Here is a 22,873-nt window from a genome sequence, read left to right as displayed (position 1 = left end):
GATCCTTAACCTATTGTTTCTCCGTATCTTAGAAGGTTATCAGTAAGGAATCTATCTGTTTCATCATAAGTTTCCGCTTGTACTCATAGGCAACAGCGCAACAGTGCCCCATTGGCCAGGAATGGCACGGATCATAGTGAGGCTCTCAGTCCAGAATACAAGGCAAGTACACCCTCGGAAATGATATCAGATCCAGTTAGTAACTTACCTGTCTGTCTGCGGTCAACCTACGTGCTTTTATCTTTGAAGGATACTGAAGTAATGCTGCTGCTTAAAGGGGCATATACAGAGCAAGTACTGGCTGGTGTAGCTGCTAACTGCAGCATTCCTGGGTATTAATACAGGAGTATCTCAAGTTGTAACATTAGCCATTGAAGTGCTCTACTCTAGACAGTACCTCAAGTATGATAAGGTCTTTCACAGGCTACCTTAGTCACCTGAGGATACAGTTCACAGCAGCTGCATGACAGGTGGCAATGAGACAAAGTTCTGTTGTTTTGTGTCCCAAGTCAGACTCCTCCTCTGAGTATCTTCCCTACCAACAGGGCCAGGATTTATATTTCCTGGCACAGGCCTTTTCAAGAGAAGAAATGCTGGGCTAAGTCCTCAAGTTGCCAGGCTAGATAGAATTGATTTACCAAACACCTCTTAATAAGCCATACATTAATTTTTTTTTCCACTTCTAAAGTCTTGTACTGAATTTAACCATTTCCTTTAATTTTTATTTATTTTAGATTGTCATGGGTAGTGGAACTCCTTCCTTTATTCGCTTGTAATGCATACTGAGCTTTTGGTAGCCTTCAGTGAATTGTCTCCTGAATCAAGAGACATCACCAAGTAAGTAGGTCTCAAGTCCTAGATTCCAAGCTTCAGACTATATGAGCCATCAATATTTCTCTTTTAGACATACTTATTGTCTGTCTCTAACACAAGGCTGGTGAATGAGATTTAAGCCATTGTGCTACTAGAAAATAGAGATTTCCATCTGCAGCCCTATATAGTCAGTTGATAAGCTGCACACTTACCTTCAGTTCTCACAACAGTTGCAAATGTTCCTATAAAGCCCATCTGTTTTCCAGCCATTGAAAGAACCTGAATTCTAGATTTGACACAGTCCACAGGATACACAGCAAGCCACAGACAGCTGCCTCCAAAACCTCCACTTATTAGCAGAGGAATGGGACCTAAAATTGAGAAATGAGCTTTTAATACACACCACAAAATACCCACTAACATAAATACCATGTTGTTTAATCACATTATTTAATCTACAGAAATCAGAGAACACAGGGGAACCTGCTTATGGCAAAAGAGTAGCTTCTGCTCCCCCCAAAAAATTATAAGCCACTAAGCTGCTGGTCTAACCAGAAGCTCAAAGGTTATAAGGAGTGTCTCTCTGTTTATTTGCCATGCTAAAAAAGCACAACTTGAAATTCAGTTTTGCCTGTATTTAATAAAGCTAGCTCTGTAACTGTAAAATGGTTTAGAAGCATGTCACGGTGTCACTTATTATACATATAGATTTGGTACAGTTACATTATGATCAGTTATTTTTCATGATGCAACCTTATTTTGTCTCAGATCATGTGTTTACAAACATTTTGCAACAAAAGAACAAAATGTGTACAGCTGAAACGCTAACTCCCAGTGAGACAGTATTATCACATAGTCTTTCAGTGGCAGACAAGCAATCTGTATTCTGGCATCTCATTTTTTCACGTTTAGTTTTCTATGTCAGTGTTCTCTTGCTATCATTATGATTGCATCTAATGGTCAGCATGCATTTCAGTGTGCACTTGAACATGCTGTTCAAGATGATTACAGCTAAAGACTTCAAAATCACTCTAAATGGCTGCTGAAATGGAATAGTTCAGAATTGTGTTACACTGTAGGGTCAAATATTTAAGTAGTTTTGTAGCATTACTATTAGCTTACTGTATTCTCCATGTATACATCCTTCTCCATTGCAAAGTGCTTACTTCCATGTTTCATTACTATATAAACACAAAATGCAGGCCTCCATATTTTTTCGGTCCACTTTTTCCTTCATTTTACCTGTACTTTACAACTGCTATGTGTTATTAGTATACCTTAAAGGAAGAATGAGCTCCCTCTGTCCCTTATTTTTCATACAACAGCATGCTGAAATCCACCTGGGAAAAGAAGCACCATACCTAATTCTTCTTTTGGTCTTCCAGAAGCAAAAAATGTCCGGCTCAGTTCATACCCTCCAAAGAAGAAGAAATAGCCTGGGACTTCCCGCAGCAAAGTGCTTGACCAGCCACGATAAAATCCAAGGGGACCATCTTTTTGAATGACACCCTTCACTACTGACCAAACTGTACTGATAGAGAGGTTCATCCAGTTAATGAAGTGTAATTGCCAGATAATGAAAAGCTTACAGAACAACAGGGGATTGCAGCAACAAGCAAGGGTTAGACCCACTATGCAGACACCAGAATTCAAGGCTTGGAATAAGATCCTGCTGAGTGGCCTGCACTGGCATCCAGCTTAACTGAAACCCTCCCAGCGGCAACTCTTCTTCTTTAGAAGTCTGTAGCTAATGGAGTCCCTCAGAGGTCAGTGCTGGGACCAGTTCTGTTCCATATATTCATCAATGACCTGGATGAGGGCACAGAGTCAGCAAGTTTGCTGATGACACCAAACTGGGTGAGGTGGCTGACACACCAGAGGTTGTGCTGCCATCTGGAGAGTCTTAGGCTGGAGGGTTGGGCATTCAACAAAGGCAAGTGTAGAGTCTTGCACCTGGGAAAGAACAACCCCAGGCATCAGTATAGGTTGGGGACTGAGAGCAGTGAAGAGGAAAAGGACCTGGGGATCCTACTGGATGGGAGGTTGGCCATAAGCCACCAGTGTGCCCTTGTGACCAGGGAGGACAGTGCCATTCTAGAGTGTGTTAAAAGGGCTGTGGCTAGTTGGTCAAGAGAGGTGCTCCTGCTCCTCTACTCTGCCCTGGTGAGGCTGCATCTGGAGCACTGTGTCCAGTTCTGAGCCCTCGAGTTCAAGGACATGGAGATGCTTGAGAGAGTGTAGTGCAGAGCCACAAAGAAGATTAAGAGGATGGAACATCTCTGTTATGAGGAGAGACTGAGGGAGCTGGGGCTCTTCATCTTGGAGAGGAAGAGACTGAGAGGTGACCTCATTAATGTTTACAAATATGTAAAAGGTGAGTGCCAGGAGGATGGAGCCAGGCTCTTCTCGGTGATGCTGAGTGCCAGGACAAGGGGTAATGGGTGGAATTGAGGCATAGGAAGCTCCATATGAGGAGGAATGTTTTTTCACTGTGAGGGTGGCAGAACACTGGAGCAGGCTAGCCAGGGGCCTTGTGGAGTCTCCCTCTCTGGAGATATTCAAGACCTACCTGGACATGTTCTTGTGTGATCCAGTATAGGTGATATTGCTGTGGCAGAGAGATTGGACTATATAATCTTTTGCGGTTCTTTTCAGCCTCTGACATTCTGTGATTCTTCTCTGGCTAACAGTGCACTCCAAATGTGAGACTGAGCCAACACACAATACTAAATACATGCAAAAGTTTCAGAGATACTGGGCAAGATGTACACTTACTTGTGTCCCTGAATTATCTTTCCTGACAACTCCATCTCATGCATGGCCTGCAGCCGGCACTTCACCAGCTCTGTTGGACAGAGGACAAGGGTGGCAAAGGCAGAGGCGAAGGAGCCTGCAGCAGCATTCTGCAAATCACTGCAAGAAAGAAACTGCAGAAGATATTTGGGCATTGACCTTTAGTGCAGTAGAGCCACTGCAACAGCAATCAGTTCCTTGACTGTGTACCATCAAGAAACCGATACAGAGTCCTGGGGGCAAGAGTCTCAAGGAAAAAGAGCAGACAGTTACTTGAACTAGGGATGTGAAAATCCTAGCTCATCTCATCTTCATATAAAACGCAAATACATCTTTTTGACACTCAAGAAACTACATTGCAACCATTACTCTTTTTGCTATACTTTAGTGGCTGCAGCTGAATAAATACAGTCTTCCCCTTCTTGGCTCTTAGGAAGATTTTCATAGATCGCTTTTACTGGGCAACTTTTGGGTACTAGTGACTCCCTCAAAGATTACAGAAGCAATAATTGCTTCGTAAATGCCAGTGTTTTCAAATTCACCTTACCAGTATTGGTACAGATTTTCAATGGAAGTTGCTAGAAATCTGAAAGCAGGGCAAAATGCACCCCTGTACCATTTTTATAGATGGGCTACTGTGAATGCAACCATGTGAACTGGAGATAGCACAGATTTAAATCACACCCTGAACAAAGCAGTACTGTAATCTGCATTGACTCAGGGGTTTACTCTGCTGATTTTACACACATTGCGAAGTCTGGGCTGCCAAACTGCCAGGACTGGTATTCCGGGGTTATACTGCTTTATGATACGTTTTAAACAGATGCCTGCAGGGACTGGTGTGTTGGACAGGAGTTACAAAATAGCACGCAACTGGAGTTTATTCTTTCAGCACTTGGGAGTCAGCACAGCTTAGACTCACCTTGCTGCTGCACAGAAATACTTGTCATACACTGGAGACATCCTCCCTATCCCCAGCAGTTATATATAACTATAGTATTAGAGATTAAAGCTACAACTTTTCATCTTACAGAAGCATCACGGAACTGAAGTTGTTACATAAAGCAAAGAAGAAATGGCAGCACTGACTGCATAACCTTCTTGGACCACACAAAGCTCGGCATATGGGGATCTGGAACGCAATCTACTAAAGCTCAAGCCAGATTGAGGCAGAATTAAAAACAGAGTGTATGACTGAGCCCTGCAGTCACTGAGATATGAACTAGAGCAAGGCAAAAAAGTTACACACTGAAGAATAAGAAAATATAGAAGAGGTGCCTTCTAACGATGCACTAGAAAATTAATAAGATCATTCCTTCTTCAGGAGAGAAGACCCCAGATGCTATTAGACAAAGAATTCTGACACATGTACACAAAGGACTAGATTTAGCCATAACTCAGATCTTTTCTACTCTTTTCTGTTGATATTGAATTCTACACGTAAAAATTCAAGTAGAGACCCTGTTTAGGTTTTGTTGTTTAATACACTGAACTTCACTGCAAAAGTGGTAAGTCTTGAATCCTGTTCAATTTCCTTCTCAACTCAAAATGCCTAATTCAGTGTTTCTTCCTCCAAGGGAGAGTTTTGATCACACATCACCACAGCAAGAATCTTCTACATTGTTGCTTCTTGTTCCATAAAGGCATTTATCTTGTTTTCTCAAAAGAAAACCTGCTGAAGATGACTAGTCATGTACTGAGAAAGTCAAACTGAGGTGAACAAGGCTAATAGTGCTCTCAGTTTAGACTATGGCACAGAATGAAATAGTTTGGTTGGACTAAATGGGTGTTAAAAGATAAAGGAAATTGAGTATTTATCTCTGTTTTCTTTCTGACTTGTCCATCAGTGGCATGAGTCTGAAAGAAAGTGTCATGCTGTAATTGTCCTTCTGTTTTGCAAGGCCTCACAACTCAGCCAAGGTATCCATAAACACAGGCAGGCTGGGAAAGCTTATTTCCAAACCATTTAGAGGTACAACTGAAAAGCAAACTTTAAAGGAAACCCAGATTACCACAGCTGGTTTTGAGAAATTTCAAACATTATAAAATAATGAAAAAGTGAGAAGCAGCTTAGGTTCATCTCTAGTGCTGACTTAATGCATTTCCTTCTTCGGGCTAAGACAGTGTGTCAGTTCTTAAGCAGCAGAGGCAAAAAATGGTAACTATAGTTCTTGTCATGTCTGAAGGTTAGTCTCCTCTTCAAAGGTTTTTTACTCCTCTGCAGCACATGTAAAAGGCTCTTGACAACATGAATGTGTGAAGACATCTGGACAGACCACATGTACACAGAGCACCACTGCAGACCACATCAATTCTCTCACGCATTCATCTTGTAAGGTGCCCCCACAATGACCCAGATGAGATCAAAGGAGTAGCACCATGGGACAAATTTTCAAGTAAACTTAAATCGTTTAGTATTTTGCCCTAGCACTGCCATGCAGTAACACTATTTTGCTATTCAGTCAACAATATATTAAATGTCCATCTGGGAGCTGAAAAGTGCTATTACTTGACCAAAGAAAGAAGGGTCAGATGTCAGATACAGCAGCTGTTACATATTCAAACTACATTCTCATTCTGTATCCTGCTCCAAATGAACTGTTTGAAAGTTTCCTGCACCATCTTCCCTATATTCACTGTAAACATGCTGCCTCAATCATGTGAAAAGATGATCCTAGAACCTTTGCGAGTCTGTGGTCTGCCTCCTGGGAGGATCAAAAAAAGACAGTTAAGCAAAGTGTGATGTTGGTAGGCCAACCTCTTACATTTTAGTGGGCAGGAAAAGACAAGGAGCCTGTGAACTGAATAACCTCCTGATATGTGAAAGCCATTAAAAAGAAACAAAGGAAAAAAAGAGTTCTGTCTCATCCGACAGGTCTCAGCTTAATGCCACTTGTCTTGCACTTAGGTAGCTACGTGTGTGTATAGGGTTAACCCTCCAGGGGGAGTAACCTTGAACCTGACCCTAGGTGGTCTTGACCCCTCCTCAGGGGTGGGTCTGAACACTACCAGGTGATGGTTAGCCCATTCCCCCTTCCTGTCTAAAGATCCATAAAAGCAGGGGGACTTCCTGTTTCACTCTCTCTCTGCCCTCCCTGCCTCCCTGCTTAGCAGCATCACCATCCTGTTCCTGTTTTGCTTTGTTTTACCACATGGCCATCACCATCAAAATCAGGTTGTATTTATACATTTCATATTTCTTTTTTCCCTTCCCTATACCTTTGTAACTTCCCTACCTCAGATACCTTTTTAATTTATTGTTAAACTTTTTAACTTTCAAATCGAGTGAGATTTATTTTATTTGGGTGTGCTTACCTTTTCTCTCTCTCCATCTAATTCCTTTCTTTTGGGAAAGAAGGGGGAAGAGAGAACAGCACTCTATAAAAATTGTTATTGGTTCTATCAAATTTATTTGTGTCCCTGGAAATTTAAATTAGAACTGAGACAGTGTGTCATGTCAGAGATGTCAAATGCAGTCATGCCCTTCCCAGCTACTGCCATTTGCAGACAGGCATGACAGAGGCAGGAAAAAGCTACTAATGAAAAGCTGCATGTGGTTAACATGGCATGTCCTTGAACAGACGGAGTTAGGACAGTGGGAGAAGTCTCTTAAACACTGTCGGGCAGCACAAGGAGAAGGCACAGCTAGCCTCAGTTGCCACACAAAAGACATACCTTGAGAAATGTGTAATAGTAAGGCACTCAGACTGCTGGACCACTGACAGGTCTAACTGATGCACCTGAAGAAAAACCATCCTAGCTAGAAAGAGATTATGATCACTATGCCAGTGCATAAATCCTTTACTTGTTCACACCTTGAATACTCCACACAGCTCTAGTCTCAAACTAAAAACCCAGACATATTAGAATTACAAGAGTTTCAGACAAAGACAGCACAGACAGATAAAGAAACAGCTTCAGAGTGCTCACTGACCACTAGGAAGGCTTGGAATCTTCCATCTAGGTAAAGACATAGCTGGGGAAGAGGGGCATGGAGGAATGGGTACAGCTCTACAAAATCCCAGGTAGCAGGGAGACAGTGGCTAAAGATCAGCTGCTTCTTCCAGTTACAGAACGAAAGACTATCTATCACCTGCAGAAGTCCCAAAAGTGTACTGCAGATGAAAGACACTTAAAAAGAATTTAAGAGGAGACCAAAAAAGTGCTTCAACAGAGATCCAAATGCAGTGACTATATGGCTCACAACATTCTTTAGGCAAACACTTATTGCCAGTGCTGTAGACACACTGAGCAAAATGAGACTTTTGGTCTAACTACCATTATAAGCTTTTGAAATGTATAGAAATAGATTTTCTAAAGCAAGGTAATATTAGAAAAGTGTCCTTTCCCCTTAGCATGCCTCCCTGTAAGAAGAACCATTACCTACCCTGCAAAATCAGAACAACTTAAGAGATCAAGGGAATACTACCTTGCAGGCATTGCCATGCTCCATCCTTTTGGTGAAAATATTCCAGGTCTTGAATATTCCAGTTAAGTTATGATTAGCTAAACCAGCCAGCTGCAGTAAGAAGCAGATGGTTCCGCTGTAGTTAAAGGTCTATACTCCAAAACTTAACTGTACTGCATAGGGGGCCTGGGACATGAGTTGCACCCTGACTATACAATATTTCCAAGTAGCAGTTGCATGACTGATTTATTATTTTAATATACAAAAGAGTTCCTGTTACTCACCTGAGCTTTGTCTTCCTGTCTACTCCAACAATTCTTCTCACAATTTGTTGGCAAAATCCATAGCACATGAACAGAACAGAGTTCTCAGCAATGTTGGCTACCAGCGCTGGTGTGGTTCCATTGTAGAAGCCTCGCAACCCGACTTGTTTGTAGGTTTTCACAAAACAGTCAACGACGCCTTTATACATGTCAGGGAATGTCTGCATCTTCACCTTCGCTGTGTCAAAGGGCTGGCCGGTCACCACACATGCTGTCCCACCTAAGCAAGCAGTGGCAGTTAGAAGGTTGGAAGGTGATCACAACTGAAACACTCAGGTGAAAAGAGCACTATTAGGAAAATCACACAGAAAGCAGAGATTAAGTAGCTCTCTACGGGAAAAGACAAGTGCCTTGACTTTAGCACAATGGCATCAATTGTCAGATGAATTTAGTTAACTAAAGGAAAAAAAAAAAATCAGGCATCAGAGCAGCAACAGCTTGATTCTAATTACACATTTCTTTACCTTACAAAAGTAATAGATTCACTTACATAAATGGGAATGGAATTAAAGGCATTGTTCTGCAATCAAGCCACTCATGTTAATGAGTTAAGCAACAATGCTTCAGAAGCCATCTGATTTTACACTCTGACAATAACACAAAAAGAAGAAAAAAGATTTATAATCAGAGACAAGGATTCTGTCAGGACAAGAAGAATGCTGCTGAAAGTGCTAAAACTGCTAATGCATTATAAATGGATAACAAAAGAATCCAGCTCTTTACTGCAAAACTCCAGATGATTCTTATTTACATCGATTCCCACATTCTGGAAGAAAGCGTCCAGGACAAGCTGAAAAAGGGCAAAAAGGCAAAGTTTCTCAACGTGTTATCTTTTGTAAAGTGAACTGCAAGGTCAATACCCTACAAACTTGTGAGATATTTCCATCAGTGTCATCAATAATCATTTTGCCCACAGTGCAGTTTTCCCCACGATCTAACTCAACGCAATAGTCTGCTGACAGACTAGATGTTACACTTTTCGAGTAAGAAATACTAGCGTACCCTGACAGCAATCTATTAGAAAAGAATCCCTAACAGAAGTCTGTGATAGGTGTACCTTATATAAACTGTATTGTTTTGCCTTTTTATCAAGGGAGGACCATCATAAACAAGACACTGATCTTTAACCAAAACAAAGTTGACATGTAAGTTAACAAAGTATTGTTTCAGCTATGAAACTGAAATTACTATCTGTAAATGCAAATAATGCAAAGAAACTTGTGATGGTTTGGGTGTTAAACCCCCCCCCCCCCCATTTTTTAAATCCCCCAGACTAGACTCAGCTGGCTCTGGAAATTTGAATTAAGCTTATTATTTACAGCTAGCACAATATACAAGCAGATATTTACAGTATACATACAGAAATATACAAGGTAAGAAAGGTAATACAGGAACACAACTTCCCTCCCAGAAACTTGAGTCCCCAGGAGGGGCTCTCAACTGCCCCTGCACCTTCTCCCTACCCCTCTCAACCTTACCCCAGTCCCAAGGAAGAATGGAGGTTCAGCCAGGGGGGTTAGGAAGCAAAGTTGATTAGAAAAGAAATGGAGGGTGAGGTTAGAAATGCAGCTCAGCCAGTTTCCCTATGAGTGAAGCAGACATCACCATTGTTTTCCTTCCACAGCCTGTAATCCTTTCTTCTCACCAAAACATTCTAGCTAGGCTCAAACTAGAACAATCGACCCCTGTCTACTTCACTCAGAGTATTGCTGAGAACTATCTGATTTAAAATAATATTTACACTAATGAATATTACAAGTTCAGTTCACACTTCATTCTGGCTATCTCAGATGTAGGTGATTCAAAAGCTCAGAACAGTTTGTCTCCTCACAGATGAGATGAGAACAGGGACTCTGTGCTAGTTTGAAGCAGGGTAGAATGTTTTGGTGAGAAGAACTAGATTATAGGCTGTGAAAGGAAAACAATGGTGATGTCTACTTCCCTCAGAAGTCTCGCTAAGGAGTTTGGGAAGAAGAAATGAAAACATTAGATAACATTCTCGCCATTCTGTCTCGCTCTGGCTGGGCTTCTGACTGAGCTGCATCTCTCTAACACACCCTCCACTCACCTTTGCTTCTTAACCTCTTGGCTGAACCTCTACTCTTCCTTGGGACTGGGGTAAGGTTGAGAGGGGCAGGGGGAAGGTGCAGGGGTGGTTGAGAGCCCCTCCTGGGGACTCAGGTTTCTGGGAGGGGAGGTATGTTCCTGTATTACCTTTTACCTTGTATATTTCTGTATATAACTGTATATACTGTAAATATCTGCTTGTATGTTGTGCTAGCTGTAAATAAATAGCTTCATTTATGTTCCCAGAGCTGGCTGAGTCTAGCCTGGGTGCTTCATAAATAGTGGGGGGGGTGGGGAACACCCAAACCATCACATATTTTTATTTGGTGCCCAACATAGGGCAAATTCATTTTAAGTGACTGTTAACTAACTCTGGGAATCAGAATGAAGCTAATGAAGCAGCTATTTTACTTAGTAGAGGCTATCGTGTGGCCTGTTTTCTGTTTTCTTTTTTACAACTGGATCAAAGCCCACATTGTTTATTTTTTTCTTAATGTAGCTTATAAGAAGGTCAAAGCTAAACTTACAAGCATTTTCTGGTCATGGGGCAATCTCATTCTTGGGTATGCTGGTTTTAATGTCACTGAAAATCTTACCAGTAACATTACAGGGGTATTTACCAATAATTTTACAAGCAATCAAAGCACTGCCTTATCTAGAGCACTGCTGAGAGTTATCTTACCCAGAACTGAGATGCCAGACCCTTGTTCAGAATTTTATTCATGTCAAACTGTGGCATTTTTGGTGTGTGTGATCCTAGGTCTTATAATTTTTGATTTTATAATATTTCTAACATTCTGTGTGAAAAATTCGAGAGCAATGCCTGTAAGAGCTAGGAAACTGTCTGTGTCAAAGAAGAAAGATAAACAATTCAGTGGAAACCAAAACAAAGATAACTGAGGGACAGTTACTACACTTCCTTCTCCAGATTCTAAGAAAGCTGCCAATACTCCTAGTGGGAAAGATAACACAGCAGGATTAGCAGGCATCCCAGGAGTACAGGGAAATAATCAAAGCCAAGATGTTCCCTCTACTAATAACACTAGTAACACTAACTCAGCCAGTTCGAATCCCCAGCCAGCAGACAACCAGAACCCTTCTAGCTCTAAGGTAGATATGAACTCACAGGCCTCAGGTCAGACCCCAAATAATTCCATCCCTCCAGTAGACACGTCAAAGTCTGTTGCTGTGCAGGCCTTTTTGGCGCCTGCTAAAGTGAAAGCCAAGACACAGCATTTGACAAAGTGTGAGTCAAAAGGGGATGTAAGAGAGGGGACCTCTGGTGAGCAAAAGGAGGAGGAGGAGACATATAGTCTTCGGGACCAGCTGAACATGCTCAGACCCCAATACTCTGATGAGAGGAGCGCTGTGAGGTTGGCTGCCAAGAAAGAGGATGGTTCCAATGAGTTTAAGAGAGCTCCTAGGAAAGTTCTGTTTCTAGGCCAGGGACATTCAGATCAGCAAGAGGAAGAGGAGAAGGATGACATCCAGGATTCCAACGATCCCCTCAGAGAGGTCAGAGAAGTTAGAAAGGAATACTCAAAGGAATCAGGAGAGCAAATCTGGAAGTGCCAATTGCTACTCAAACTGTTCACCACAGGCAGTACAGAACTAACCGTGACTCTTTGTTGCCCATTCATCAGCTGATTCGTCAACTGGAGAGTCAGGCTGTCATCGAGAAAGCTCATTCACCTTTCAACAGTCCCATCTGGCCTGTGCGTAAGCCTAACAGAGACTGGAGACTGACAGTTGATTTTTGTGGCCTCAACGAGGTGACTCCACCCATGAGCGCAGCTGTGCCGGAACTCCAGTACGAGCTGGAATCGAAGGAGGCTAAATGGTATGCTACCATAGACATTGCTAATGCTTTCTTCTCTATTCCCATAGCAAAGGAGTGCAGGCCTCAGTTTGCATTCACCTGGAGAGGAATCCAGTACCAGTTCAACCGTTTGCCTCAGGGGTGGAAACACAGCTCAACCATCTGTCACTCAGTCATCCACAATGCACTGGAGAAAGGTAAAGCTCCAGAGCACATACAATTCATTGACGACATCGTTGTGTGGGGCCAAACTGCTGAGGAAGTCTTCGAGAAAGGTAACAAAATCATTGACATTCTGTTGCAAGCAGGTTTTGCCATTAAGAGAGACAAGGTCAATTTGCCCCACGCTGGAGTGCCAAAATAAAGGATGTGATGGTTTGGGTGTTACCCCCTCCACACAAGCACTTTTGAAATCACCCAGAATAGACTCAGCCAGCTCTGGAAATTTGAATTAAGCTTGTTATTTACAGCTAGCACAATATACAAGCAGATATTTACAGTATACATACAGTTATATACAGAAATATACATGGTAAAAAGGTAATACTGAAACAACTCCCCTCCCAGAAACCCGAGTCCCCAGGAGGGGCTCTCAACTGCCCCTTCACCCTCCCCCTACTCTCAACCTTACCCCAGTCCCAAGGAAGAATGGAGGTTTGGCCAGGGGGGTTAGGAAGCAAAGTTGATTAGAAAAGAAATGGAGGGTGAGGTTAGAAATTCAGCTCAGCCAGTTCCCCAGAAGAAAAGTGACTATCTATGTTTTTATTTCTTGTTCTTCTATCTTTCAGTAAGCCTATGAGTGAAGTAGACATCACCATTGTTTTCCTTCCACAGCCTGTAATCTAGTTCTTCTCACCAAAATATTCTAGCTAGGCTCAAACTAGCACAAAACTGCAATCGAAACAGAAGTTTGAATCCAGTTAAGATCAGCTATGTTTACTCTAAGTGTTAAAAAGAGGAGAAAGCAAGTGTTTAATCAGGGTGATTTTCAATTGATTTTACTCTTTGCAAGCATATGTGTGTTCATGTTGTTGTACTTCAAGAGTTACTTTAGGCCTTTAAGAGGAACTCAAGATCCTATCTCACATAAAAACTTATTCTTAACCAGATGGATCATGAGAAGCTTCAGACCAAATCACACATAGGAACATGAAAGAGCTTCTTGCTCTGGGAAGGCTAACCAAGGAAAGAAGTAGCTGGCTCAGCCCAGTAACATCCATGTAAGCCTCAGATGAAAAGCAGAGCTATAAAGGCTCAGGCAATGCTACTTGCAGGCAAGTCAGGTAGATATGAATCAGTAGAACAAACACCATGTTCCAGTGTAAAGACAGATCTAAAACATCCACATGCAGTATAATAATGGCTGTTGGAAGAAGCTCAGGAAAGCCAAGAATTGTCTTGGTAATGCAAAATTGAAAAATTGGGCCATTCCAAAAAGGGAAAGGGTCCTCCTTATGCTGTCATTGGACGTGGCACAGGAAGATCAATACTACAGCAATAAACTTGGTAAGCCTCAAAGACCAAGAGTCTCAGTTAAAACCAGAAATGTTTACGTAAAATCAAAATCTTCCCAACAGCAGCACAGGATCTAAAAAAACCAACAAACACTAAACAAACTAGGAAAAAAACAAAACCAAAACCCAACAAAAAAGTCAACCCTGCTTGAAGGTTTAGGTAATTGTCCTAATCATCTGAGAATGACAGGGAGAAAAAAAGTCCTAATCACTTTTTTAATTAGAGGTTGCTCAGATCCCAAGCAAAAGACTGTGGCCCACAGGCTGCTAAATGACTTGTTTATTCCTGTTCAAAATGTACTTGTTCCTATATGTCATTACTCATCAGCTAGTCAAGACTGTGGAGAGGAAGGTAAAACCAGGTTACACATTTATTGGAGGAACTAGTTGTCTGAATCGTTCACTTTCTAGAGAGGACAGAGACATAACACAGAAACAAGCACTACCATATTCACAGCACTAATGCCATCACAAAAGGACTGAGTGTAATAACCACTGTATGGGAAAGAAAAATGTGAATGTTTAAACTGGTTACAACAGTACATTAGCAAATCTTTCCTTCTACCTTTCAACTCTTTCAACACATAAATGTCAAAAAAACCCCACTTTTCCCTGGCAGAGTTTAAAATCAATTCATTCCTCACAGACATTTCCTACATGGTACTGTCAGTGAGAATGTAACTCTTTCATGTTTGTGACTCACAACTGGTCCAGTAAAATTTTACAGTACAGACTAGTCTGAAGTGGAAGTTAGTCAAGTGAATTGGATGAGGCCTTGAGCAACTTGTTCTAGTGTGAGGTGTCTCTGCCTATGGCAGGGGGTTGGAACTGTATGACCTTTGAGGTGCCTTCCAACCTAAACCATTCTATGATTCTACTGAGTTTCCCAGTTTTTAACGATTCACACCAGGATGTTGCCAAAGCAAATAACCCTTCAGGCAGCCTCTTGTCCATTTCAGTTACAAAGGGCTTCTGTGACAAAAGCATCACCTCAAATCACTCATGAACTGACTTGAGTTCATTCCAAAACTCTGCTTGTGACTGATTCTTAAGACACAAGCCCTATGAGGAGTGGCTGAGGGAGGTGGAGTTGTTTAGCTTGGAGAAGAGGTTCAGAGGGGACCTTATTACTGTCTACAACTACCTGAAAGGAGTTTGCAGCCAGGTGAGGGTTGGTCTCTTCTCTCAGGCAACTAGTGACAGAACAAGGGGACACAGTCTCAAGCTGTGCCAGGGAAAAGTTCAGGCTGGATGCTAGGGAGAAGCTCTTTGCAGAAGGAGTGACTGGCCATTAGAATGGGCTGCCCAGGGAGGGGGTGGAATCGCCGTCCCTGGAAGTGTTTAAAAAGAGACTAGATGTGGAGATTCAGAGTGGTCTACTGTTGAAAAATGGCTTAAAGAAAGGGGACACAGCTCTAAGGAAGCATTGTACAACCCAGGCTTTGGAGACAATCATGATTGTATTGCTATGCATTAGACTTTTGACAACAATGCAGACTTTAATTGACATAGGCACGCTCTGCAAGTACGCATTATCAGCATGATTTGCAATGTCTCAAGGACCATAGTCCATGAGAACTTGCTAAACAACTTTAGTGAAACTAAGATCCAAATAGAATAGGGAAGTAACCGCTTACTGTAACCACAAATAGGATGAACATGCAAATGTAATTTTCTAGGCTTCAGCCAGTTAGCATTGTACAAGTGTGCATATCTTAATCAAATTGTATAAGAACACTGCGCTGCCTGAATAAACTAGTACTCGCCTGGTAACTCATATTGAGTCTGCGGTGTCTTTTATTCCTTTTGCCCGCACTCTACAACAGCACTGGATGGTTTAATTGATTAGATGGTGTTGCATGATAGGTTGGACGTTATGATCGCAAAGGTCTTTTCCAACCTGATTAATTCTGTCATTCTGTAAGCATGAGAATTAACACAAATTTAAACCTCCTTCTAGAAAACGGTTAGTCTGAAATAAGAGTCACACCTTTACTGTGATCCTGTGATTTCACCAGGGAGAAGTGACAGTGATGTAGTTATGAAGTTGGTTGAAATCTGCTACTTCACCTCTGTATTATTATAATACAGAAGGTGAGTTTTTTTATTGCAACTGGAAACTGCTTTTAATTTTGTCCAAGGTACTAAAACAGTCTCAGAAGTTTTACACAATTAAGTTTTCTCCTGCATTACCTGCAGCTCCTGCTGTGAGATCAATAGCAGCCTGAACAGCAGAGTTGATCCTCATGCTTCCCACTTGTTTATCAATTACTATAGAGTGAAGCTTTCTGTTTCCTGGCAGGTATCAAGGTACTTGTCTCCTGAAGGAAGAGAAGGATGAAGCTTACAGAATTTGTAACAGTAATTCTGACAGGCAGAAGTATCCCATAAATATTTTCACTTCCACTCTTCCATTAAGCTCTTTCTAAACCATTTAGAGACACAAAATGCTTGTTCCTAGGACTGAGACATAGCATATTAGTGTTTTGGCTTATTAATTTTGCTGCATTAGGCAAGTCCTCAGAGTATTATTGCTAAACTTCAAATTACTTGGGCTTTCCAGCTTCTGGTCTCTCTGGATCTCAAAGGAAAGCAAAGAGTACCTCCAGGGAACAGTATTGAGCACTACCTTTCTATTACTTAGAGAAGCATAATCTCCATCAGGTGTATAAGGCAGGAATATTTCCCTCCCCTGTCCCAGCTCACCACCTACAAAGCAAAATAGAGAATTGCTGGTGGTGAACAGCAGCTATGAGAACTGTACTCATGGTGATACAGACACATTATGTATTTCTGTGTAGCTCTCCAAAAATATGAGTAGAAAGGGAATGAATATGAACATCTAGGATTGTGTCTGGCTGTCATGTTTCTATTGCAAGTCCCACACCCACCAGTATATTATAAATAAGAATTGCACCTCATGTCTCATGAAGGTGGCCAGAAAACAGAAATACAAAGGTGACACTTTGAAATAAAGCATTCAAATTAATTCAGTTCTCAAGCTTGCAGCAAGGTAATTTCAGTGGGCAAGCAGCTAAAACAAGCATGCTTATTTGCAGTAAAAATCACTGAGCCAAAGGTTTCCCCTTGTTTCAGAATCATGTTGCTGGGCAGGATTTGGCTGCTAGTGCTGTCAAAAAATTGCCTGAGTCTTGAAAAAAAACACAAACACACACATGAATTGGCCCCTCATTGACCATTAAACTTGTCTTTAAGCAGAATACATCAGCAAACTGAATGTTTTTTGTTCTTCTACCTACTGTAAGGGTTCTTTCGAAGCCTGTTGACTAGCAAAATATATTTTGGGGTAATAAAACATATTTTGGGGTAATATGAATGTGAAACAACTTCCAGTAGGCTACACTGAAAGAATTAAGGGGAAAAAAAAACCAACCCCACACTGTATGAACCACTTCCTTCATACAATTTATACATTGCAAGCACAAATGCTTACATAGAAGTAATGCTTTAAGAAAGCCTATCTTGAAATAATTTGTTATTCCTGAAGCTTGAAAGAAACCAACCCACAGTATGCAATATATTGTCACTGAGTAGCTTTACATGATTAATGGATTTTTAAAAAATTGGTCACTACTCTTGTAATAAATAACTAATACTTACTACTTCCAAATCGTGATTGCAGATTAAAAAACATTTCACTACTAAGAGCATTGTACACTTGGTGTTACTTGAAAATAGAGGCTCTAAGGCCAAGTCACACTTTATCACCTTATATACCTTATTAGTGCTTACACAGCACTTGGTAGTTTTGCTTCTCATTTAGAGAGGGAAAGATGCAGATCAGCGAGGCGGCTTCTGAATGACTGGAATGACTACAGTGCAACTGCCTGCCTTCAGTAAAATGTACACTGTTTACACGTCAGTGCTGAGTACTTATCAACTTGTGCCAGCCCACAAAAAAGGAGCACATGCCAAATCACCCACAGATACCCACTGAAGGATTGGTGACAGAAGAAAGACATGCCTATAAAAAAATTGATGTTTTAAGAGCAAAGGAAGGTTAGCTTCATGATCTGTAAGACCATATTGCCACTTCCAGAGAATTTAAGACTCAGTCAAAACGCCATTGGTGTTATTTATGTACATACCTTCCTTCCTATTTTGTTCCTATTTATAATAACACCAGCACTTTAAAACAGGCTGTAGATAGAGACAGACAACTGCTCTCTTACTTCCAAAGTGAATCCGAGCCTCAAACCTGTAAACACAGAACCATTAGTTAGTGTAACAGGTTCCTCAGAGTTCTCCTCTCGCAGACCTATATGTTATTCCCTGCCGATGCAACCTCCAAACACTATGTAAACCTAAAAGGTAGAGCCGTTCCTCCCACGATCCGGCAAGGGCAGGCCGTAACTCCTTCCCAAGGTCACAGCAGGCCGGCATCCCACCAGCAGCTGCACGGCGCTGGACTACCCCTGTCAGTCACACGTGCTTACCGCCGGTGAGCCGACAGATTCTTTAGTCGCCAGAGCGCCCGCCCCTAGGTAGGCAAAGCTGAGGGGCAGGTTTCCTTACGAAAGGGAACACGCAGGGTGCGGTTGTGGTAACCCGGTTCCCTTAACACCACCCGTTTAGAGCAGCAAATCTCTGGCCCGAGTTTGGCGCGGCGGCGTGGGAGTGAGCGGAAGCCGGCCGGGGCAACGAACCCGCCTAACCCCAGCACCGTCCAGCTTCTCGAGGGGCCGCGGCACATCCCAAGCCCTCCCGCCATGCCCACAGTCTCTGGGGCATCCCGACTTACGCCCTGGATCCCCTCAGCTGCACACCGAGCCGAGCCAGTGCCCGAGCCTGCCCGATTCGCTCGTCCGCCAGCCAACGGAGAGACCAAGGCCACTGCGGCCGCGCGCCGCCACCACTCACCACAACACGCAGCCCAGGCGAACCTCAGTGCCGCCGCTGCCTCTATATAGGCACGGCCGAGGGAGGCGGCGCGGTGCCCCCGGGGTACTCGGGAAGGCGCCTTGGCCGTGTGGCGGCCTGCGGTGCCTCACGGCGGCAAGAGACGGTTCCTGAGCGGGCTGGCAGAGAAACGCCCAGTGGCCGGCTCGGCTGCGGGGCGGGGGATCAGAGATGGGGAGACGGCATTGGGGTCCCCATAAATACCAGTTGCAGCACTGTGCCGTCTCCGAAACCGTGCGGCCTGGCGGGGGCCGCGGAGCCTTCGGCTGAGGCGACTCTGAAGGGCCCTGCCTGGCCCTGAGGTTCGCTACGGCCGGGCCCGCAGGAAAGCGTGGGATGCGGTGCTGGCTGTGAGAGCAAGACTCGGGAGGTAGCCGCTGCTGGGGTCGAATAGCAGTTCTTCAACCCCCTTGTGATTGATGGACAGTGTTTAAGCTTATTGAGCAGGATTTAACTGGGTTAATGAACTAGAACCAAAATCTTTTCGTTTGGTTGGGGCTTTTTAAAATTTGTTTATTTATTTTTTTAATTGAAAGATTTCTTTAGGAATTAAGTACCCTGAAATAACAACGGTGTCTGCATACAGGGGAACTATAGCAGCACTGCCGTAGCTCCTGAGAAGCACTCACCCGCCGGCCACAGTCCAACTAGAGGGGATTTTGCCTTCTGCTAGTTTGCAGTATTTGACAAAATTTAAAATGTCATTCCACAAGGAATATTAATTAGTGTTTGTTTGGGATTTTTTTGTTTGGGTTTTTTTGGTGCTATGTGACTGGATAACAGTTACATGAAAGGAAAATGACTATTCCCCTTCTTCCCAAATACAAAATTCCCCATTAAATTTGAAGTATGTTTTAGAGGACTAAGCTGTACAAATCTGGAGGTATCTTATCCTTAAAGATACAGCAGTCAACAATTTTACCTCTTTAGTTGGCTTGAATAGTCAATCAGTTGTGGAGATAAAATAAAACCCATGTTTGTGTTCTACTGTCTTTTAAAACCTCTAGTTCTACTTCTGCATAAATGGTGACCCGTGGAGAGATTTTTGCTAACAGGACATGAAATGATAAACATGAGCAACCCGTGTTGGGAAGTGTCCTTGAGTCCATCTTGGGACTTAAGATACCAGGCGCTGGGTAGCACCCGCCACATGCAGCTGCAAGGGGTGGAGTATCAGCTGCATGTGGGCAAAGTTAGCCAGCCCAAGGGGGCTGGGTTAGCCGGCCTAGGGGCTGACCCTCAGATTGTTATGGTTAAATCAGCCTATGTATGCCTCACATGTAACCCTGTACCCTCCACATGTAACCAATCCTAAACTAACTTAGTTGTGCTCCACCAGCAGTGACCCGTAGCACATTAAGCTGGAGAGGGAAAAAGATTTACAAGCAATTTGCTGCAGACCAACAAATGACCTTTAAGCTGAGGTATCCCTTTAGCTTTTCAGGAATACAAAGGGCCATACCATGGCTTATATCACTCTGATGGGAGCTAATACCACTTTCCTCAGCTGAATATAAACTGCACAGTTTTATTTCCCCTTTCTCCCCTTTCCCCGCATTCTTTTGATTAGCAATTAGCTGAGGTGTTTGCAATAAAGCTCATCAGAAGCAATGTCCAGCTGCAAGCAGAAGGACACTGTGCAGCCTGTTGAAAGATAAAGGAGCAGTAGCTATTTTGTGTATCAGCGATCAGTAATACACAAGATACTCTGCCAAACCAGGAAGTGTTTCTGGGAAATGCCTTACGCCTGCTGTTTCCATTGAGCTGCACACGTGTTTGTGTGAATTGAGACATGAAGAGCTTAGATCCATGGTGTTTCCCTCCTAATAAGACTGACTTTCTCTTACTTTCTAAGCCTCAACTATGGAAAAAAACATTGTAAATGCTAGAAAGTTAAACATACTTTTCTTTTTTCCATCACCCTTAATTAATTGCAGGATTTAGATATGATTTTTCTATATGTCTGCATTTTCTATATATTTTTTCTATATGGTTATTTTCTTGAAACATTCCCTTTAAATGGTTTGGAGCAGTTAAATGGTTTGGAGCAATTCTTCAAAATACAAAAGAGCAGGCTGTTCTAAATAGCTTTTGAAATAATAAATTGAATTGTTAATTACTTTAATGTGAAAATAATTACTGAGTCTGCAATAACCAGGTAGTGAGTTACTTATGCATCTCTAGTGAACTGAAATACTTAAAGATTACTGTACAAAGAATTTTTACTTTTGTGCTGACTTCTTTTTCATTGGGCCTGCAATGCTTTTCAAAGATTCAGTTGGTAGAAAACACCTACCCCATAATGGGTTGAAGCTTTTGACTAATATGCAGTTAAACCATATGCTGCCTACCGTTGTAATTTGCCAGCTGTAAATAAGGCTGTGAGTATTTAAGGATGTCCCTTCATAACCACGTTCCTCGGGCAGACCATCAGGTTTGACCTACCCTTCTTTGGACTCTGTACAGAAGATGGAGATAGTGAGAGTACTTGAAATCATGTTGCCTGGGAGGTTTCTGAGCTGTGAAATGTGTCACAACAGTGACCATATCGCCACCATGTGGTGGCAGGCACCCATGCCTGCTACGACAAGCCATACTTTCTATCCCTGTGCTGTGCTAGCATGGAGATCCTAAAGGACATTTTGTTTGGAGATTAACGTAAAGCTTCCCTTCAAAAGGTTTACACAGGACAGAAGTGGGACGTGTTCTGAGATTGAAGTGGTCTGGCTTGGGGTATGGGTAATGGCCTTTGGATGTGGTGGCCCACTGTGTAATGGGGAGGGGCACAACCCCTCCCCAGCAGAATGTTTTGGCTCTGGAGGGCTGGATAATTTCTGTGAGCTGAAAAGCTGGTCAGGTGATGCCATGGAAACTTGTCTGACACTGAAGAGGAGAAGGTTTAATTGCAATACAGGCTGGGGACTGAGTGGCTGGAAAGCAGCCAGGAGGAAAGGGACCTGAGGGTACTGATAGATAGTAGGCTGAAGATGAGCCAGCAGTGTGCCCAGGTGGGCAGCAGAGCCAATGGCATCATGGCCTGCATCAGGAACAGTGTGGCCAGTAGGACAAGGGAGGTTATTCTTCCCCTGTACTCAAGACTGGTCAGGCCACACCTTGAGTACTGTGTCCAGTTCTGGGCCCCTCAATTCGAGAGAGATGTTGAGGTGCTGGAATGTGTCCAGAGAAGGGCAACAAAGCTGGTGAAGGGCCTGGAACACAAACTCTATGAGAAGAGGCTGAGGGAGCTGGTGTTGTTTAGCCTGGAGAAGAGGAGGCTCAGGGGTGACTTCATGGCTGTCTACAACTACCTGAAGGGACATAGTAGCTGGGGGGGGGAGGGGGGGGGGGGGAGAGCCTCTTCTCCCAGGCAACCAGCAATAGAACAAGGGGACACAGTCTCAAGTTGTGCCGGGGTAGGTATAGGCTGGATATTAGGAGGAAGTTCTTCACAGAGAGAGTGATTTGCCATTGGAATGGGCTGCCCAGGGAGGTGGTGGAGGCACCGTCCCTGGAGGTCTTCAAGAAAAGACTGGATGAGGCCCTTGGTGCCATGGTCTAGTTGACTGGATAGGGATGGGTGCTAGGTTGGACTGGATGATCTTGGAGGTCTCTTCCAACCTGGTTGAATCTATGATTCTATGATTCCTTTCCATCCTGCAGAATATCAGCAGTCCAATCCTGTCTTCTGAGTCCACCTCCAGCCAACCACAGGCAAACCATTTGCTCTATAAAAGTCACTTCACCTTTCCTAATTTTTAGGGAAATCCTTATTACCCAGGAGGATGAACCTCACAGTTTTTCACAAATAACATCACAGAATAGCAGTCAGAGCTGCAGAAATGAGACTATCATAACTCACCCAGTACCTTGCAGTGTGTGTTGCCCAGACTGTTCAGAGAGATGGATTAAACACTACCGCATAGAGATTGTACATGGAGGAAAAGTAAGTTTGCTTCTACATGTGAGACCAAATAGACTCCCCAGGTCAGAGATGCCTCAGCACTAGGCATTTCAGTCTGCTAGTCTGTTTCTGTTGCACTGAATTACTTCTAGTGTAGATGGGGAATCCCAGAACTTTTTCAACTATGGAGTCTTTGTAGTAAGTATGGAGATTAAAACAATCTGAAGAGAGTGCACATCTGAGTTGAAAAAAAAACATGATGGGCAGAGACTGGGAAACCACCAAATTTCATCACTTTGGTATTTGTAAGCCCAG

At 42.9% G+C, this 22,873-nt stretch overlaps 1 protein-coding gene across 7 annotated transcripts; it reads right to left on the bottom strand.

Annotated features, from left to right (window-relative positions):
* Nucleotides 1–131: 131 nt before the first annotated feature.
* Nucleotides 132–19,031, bottom strand: SLC25A15 (solute carrier family 25 member 15). 7 transcript variants are annotated; one of them, XM_064173608.1, is made up of 8 exons: nucleotides 18,500–19,031; nucleotides 17,847–17,956; nucleotides 15,931–16,058; nucleotides 8,299–8,557; nucleotides 3,589–3,726; nucleotides 2,175–2,344; nucleotides 1,027–1,184; nucleotides 132–173 (listed from the first exon to the last, which is right to left on the bottom strand). In XM_064173608.1, exons 3-8 carry the CDS (start codon nucleotides 15,983–15,985, stop codon nucleotides 132–134), a joined length of 822 nt encoding a protein of 273 aa, XP_064029678.1. In that variant the 5' UTR covers nucleotides 15,986–16,058; nucleotides 17,847–17,956; nucleotides 18,500–19,031. The 7 variants fall into 7 exon arrangements, with proteins under 7 accessions (XP_064029678.1, XP_064029696.1, XP_064029700.1 ...); XM_064173626.1 differs by having other exon boundaries at nucleotides 18,619–19,031; XM_064173630.1 differs by having other exon boundaries at nucleotides 18,862–19,031.
* Nucleotides 19,032–22,873: the final 3,842 nt, after the last annotated feature.

Source organism: Pogoniulus pusillus, chromosome 3 (assembly GCF_015220805.1).
Source record: "Pogoniulus pusillus isolate bPogPus1 chromosome 3, bPogPus1.pri, whole genome shotgun sequence".
Classification (NCBI taxonomy): domain Eukaryota; kingdom Metazoa; phylum Chordata; class Aves; order Piciformes; family Lybiidae; genus Pogoniulus; species Pogoniulus pusillus.
Note: the sequence above shows the minus strand (reverse complement) of the source record. Positions and strands in the feature narration are given on the sequence as shown.

Bases quoted from the DNA above. Each gene is read 5' to 3' on its own strand.
- SLC25A15 (XM_064173608.1), bottom strand. From the start codon at position 15,985: ATGAGGATCAACTCTGCTGTTCAGGCTGCTATTGATCTCACAGCAGGA. The intron at 2,345-3,588 runs GTAAGTGTACAT...CCTCTCTATCAG, and splicing joins AAGATAATTCAGGGACACAA to TACAGTTTGGTCAGTAGTGA. The intron at 174-1,026 runs GGTAAGTGTGCA...ATCATTTCCGAG, and splicing joins CAACTGTTGTGAGAACTGAA to GGTGTACTTGCCTTGTATTC.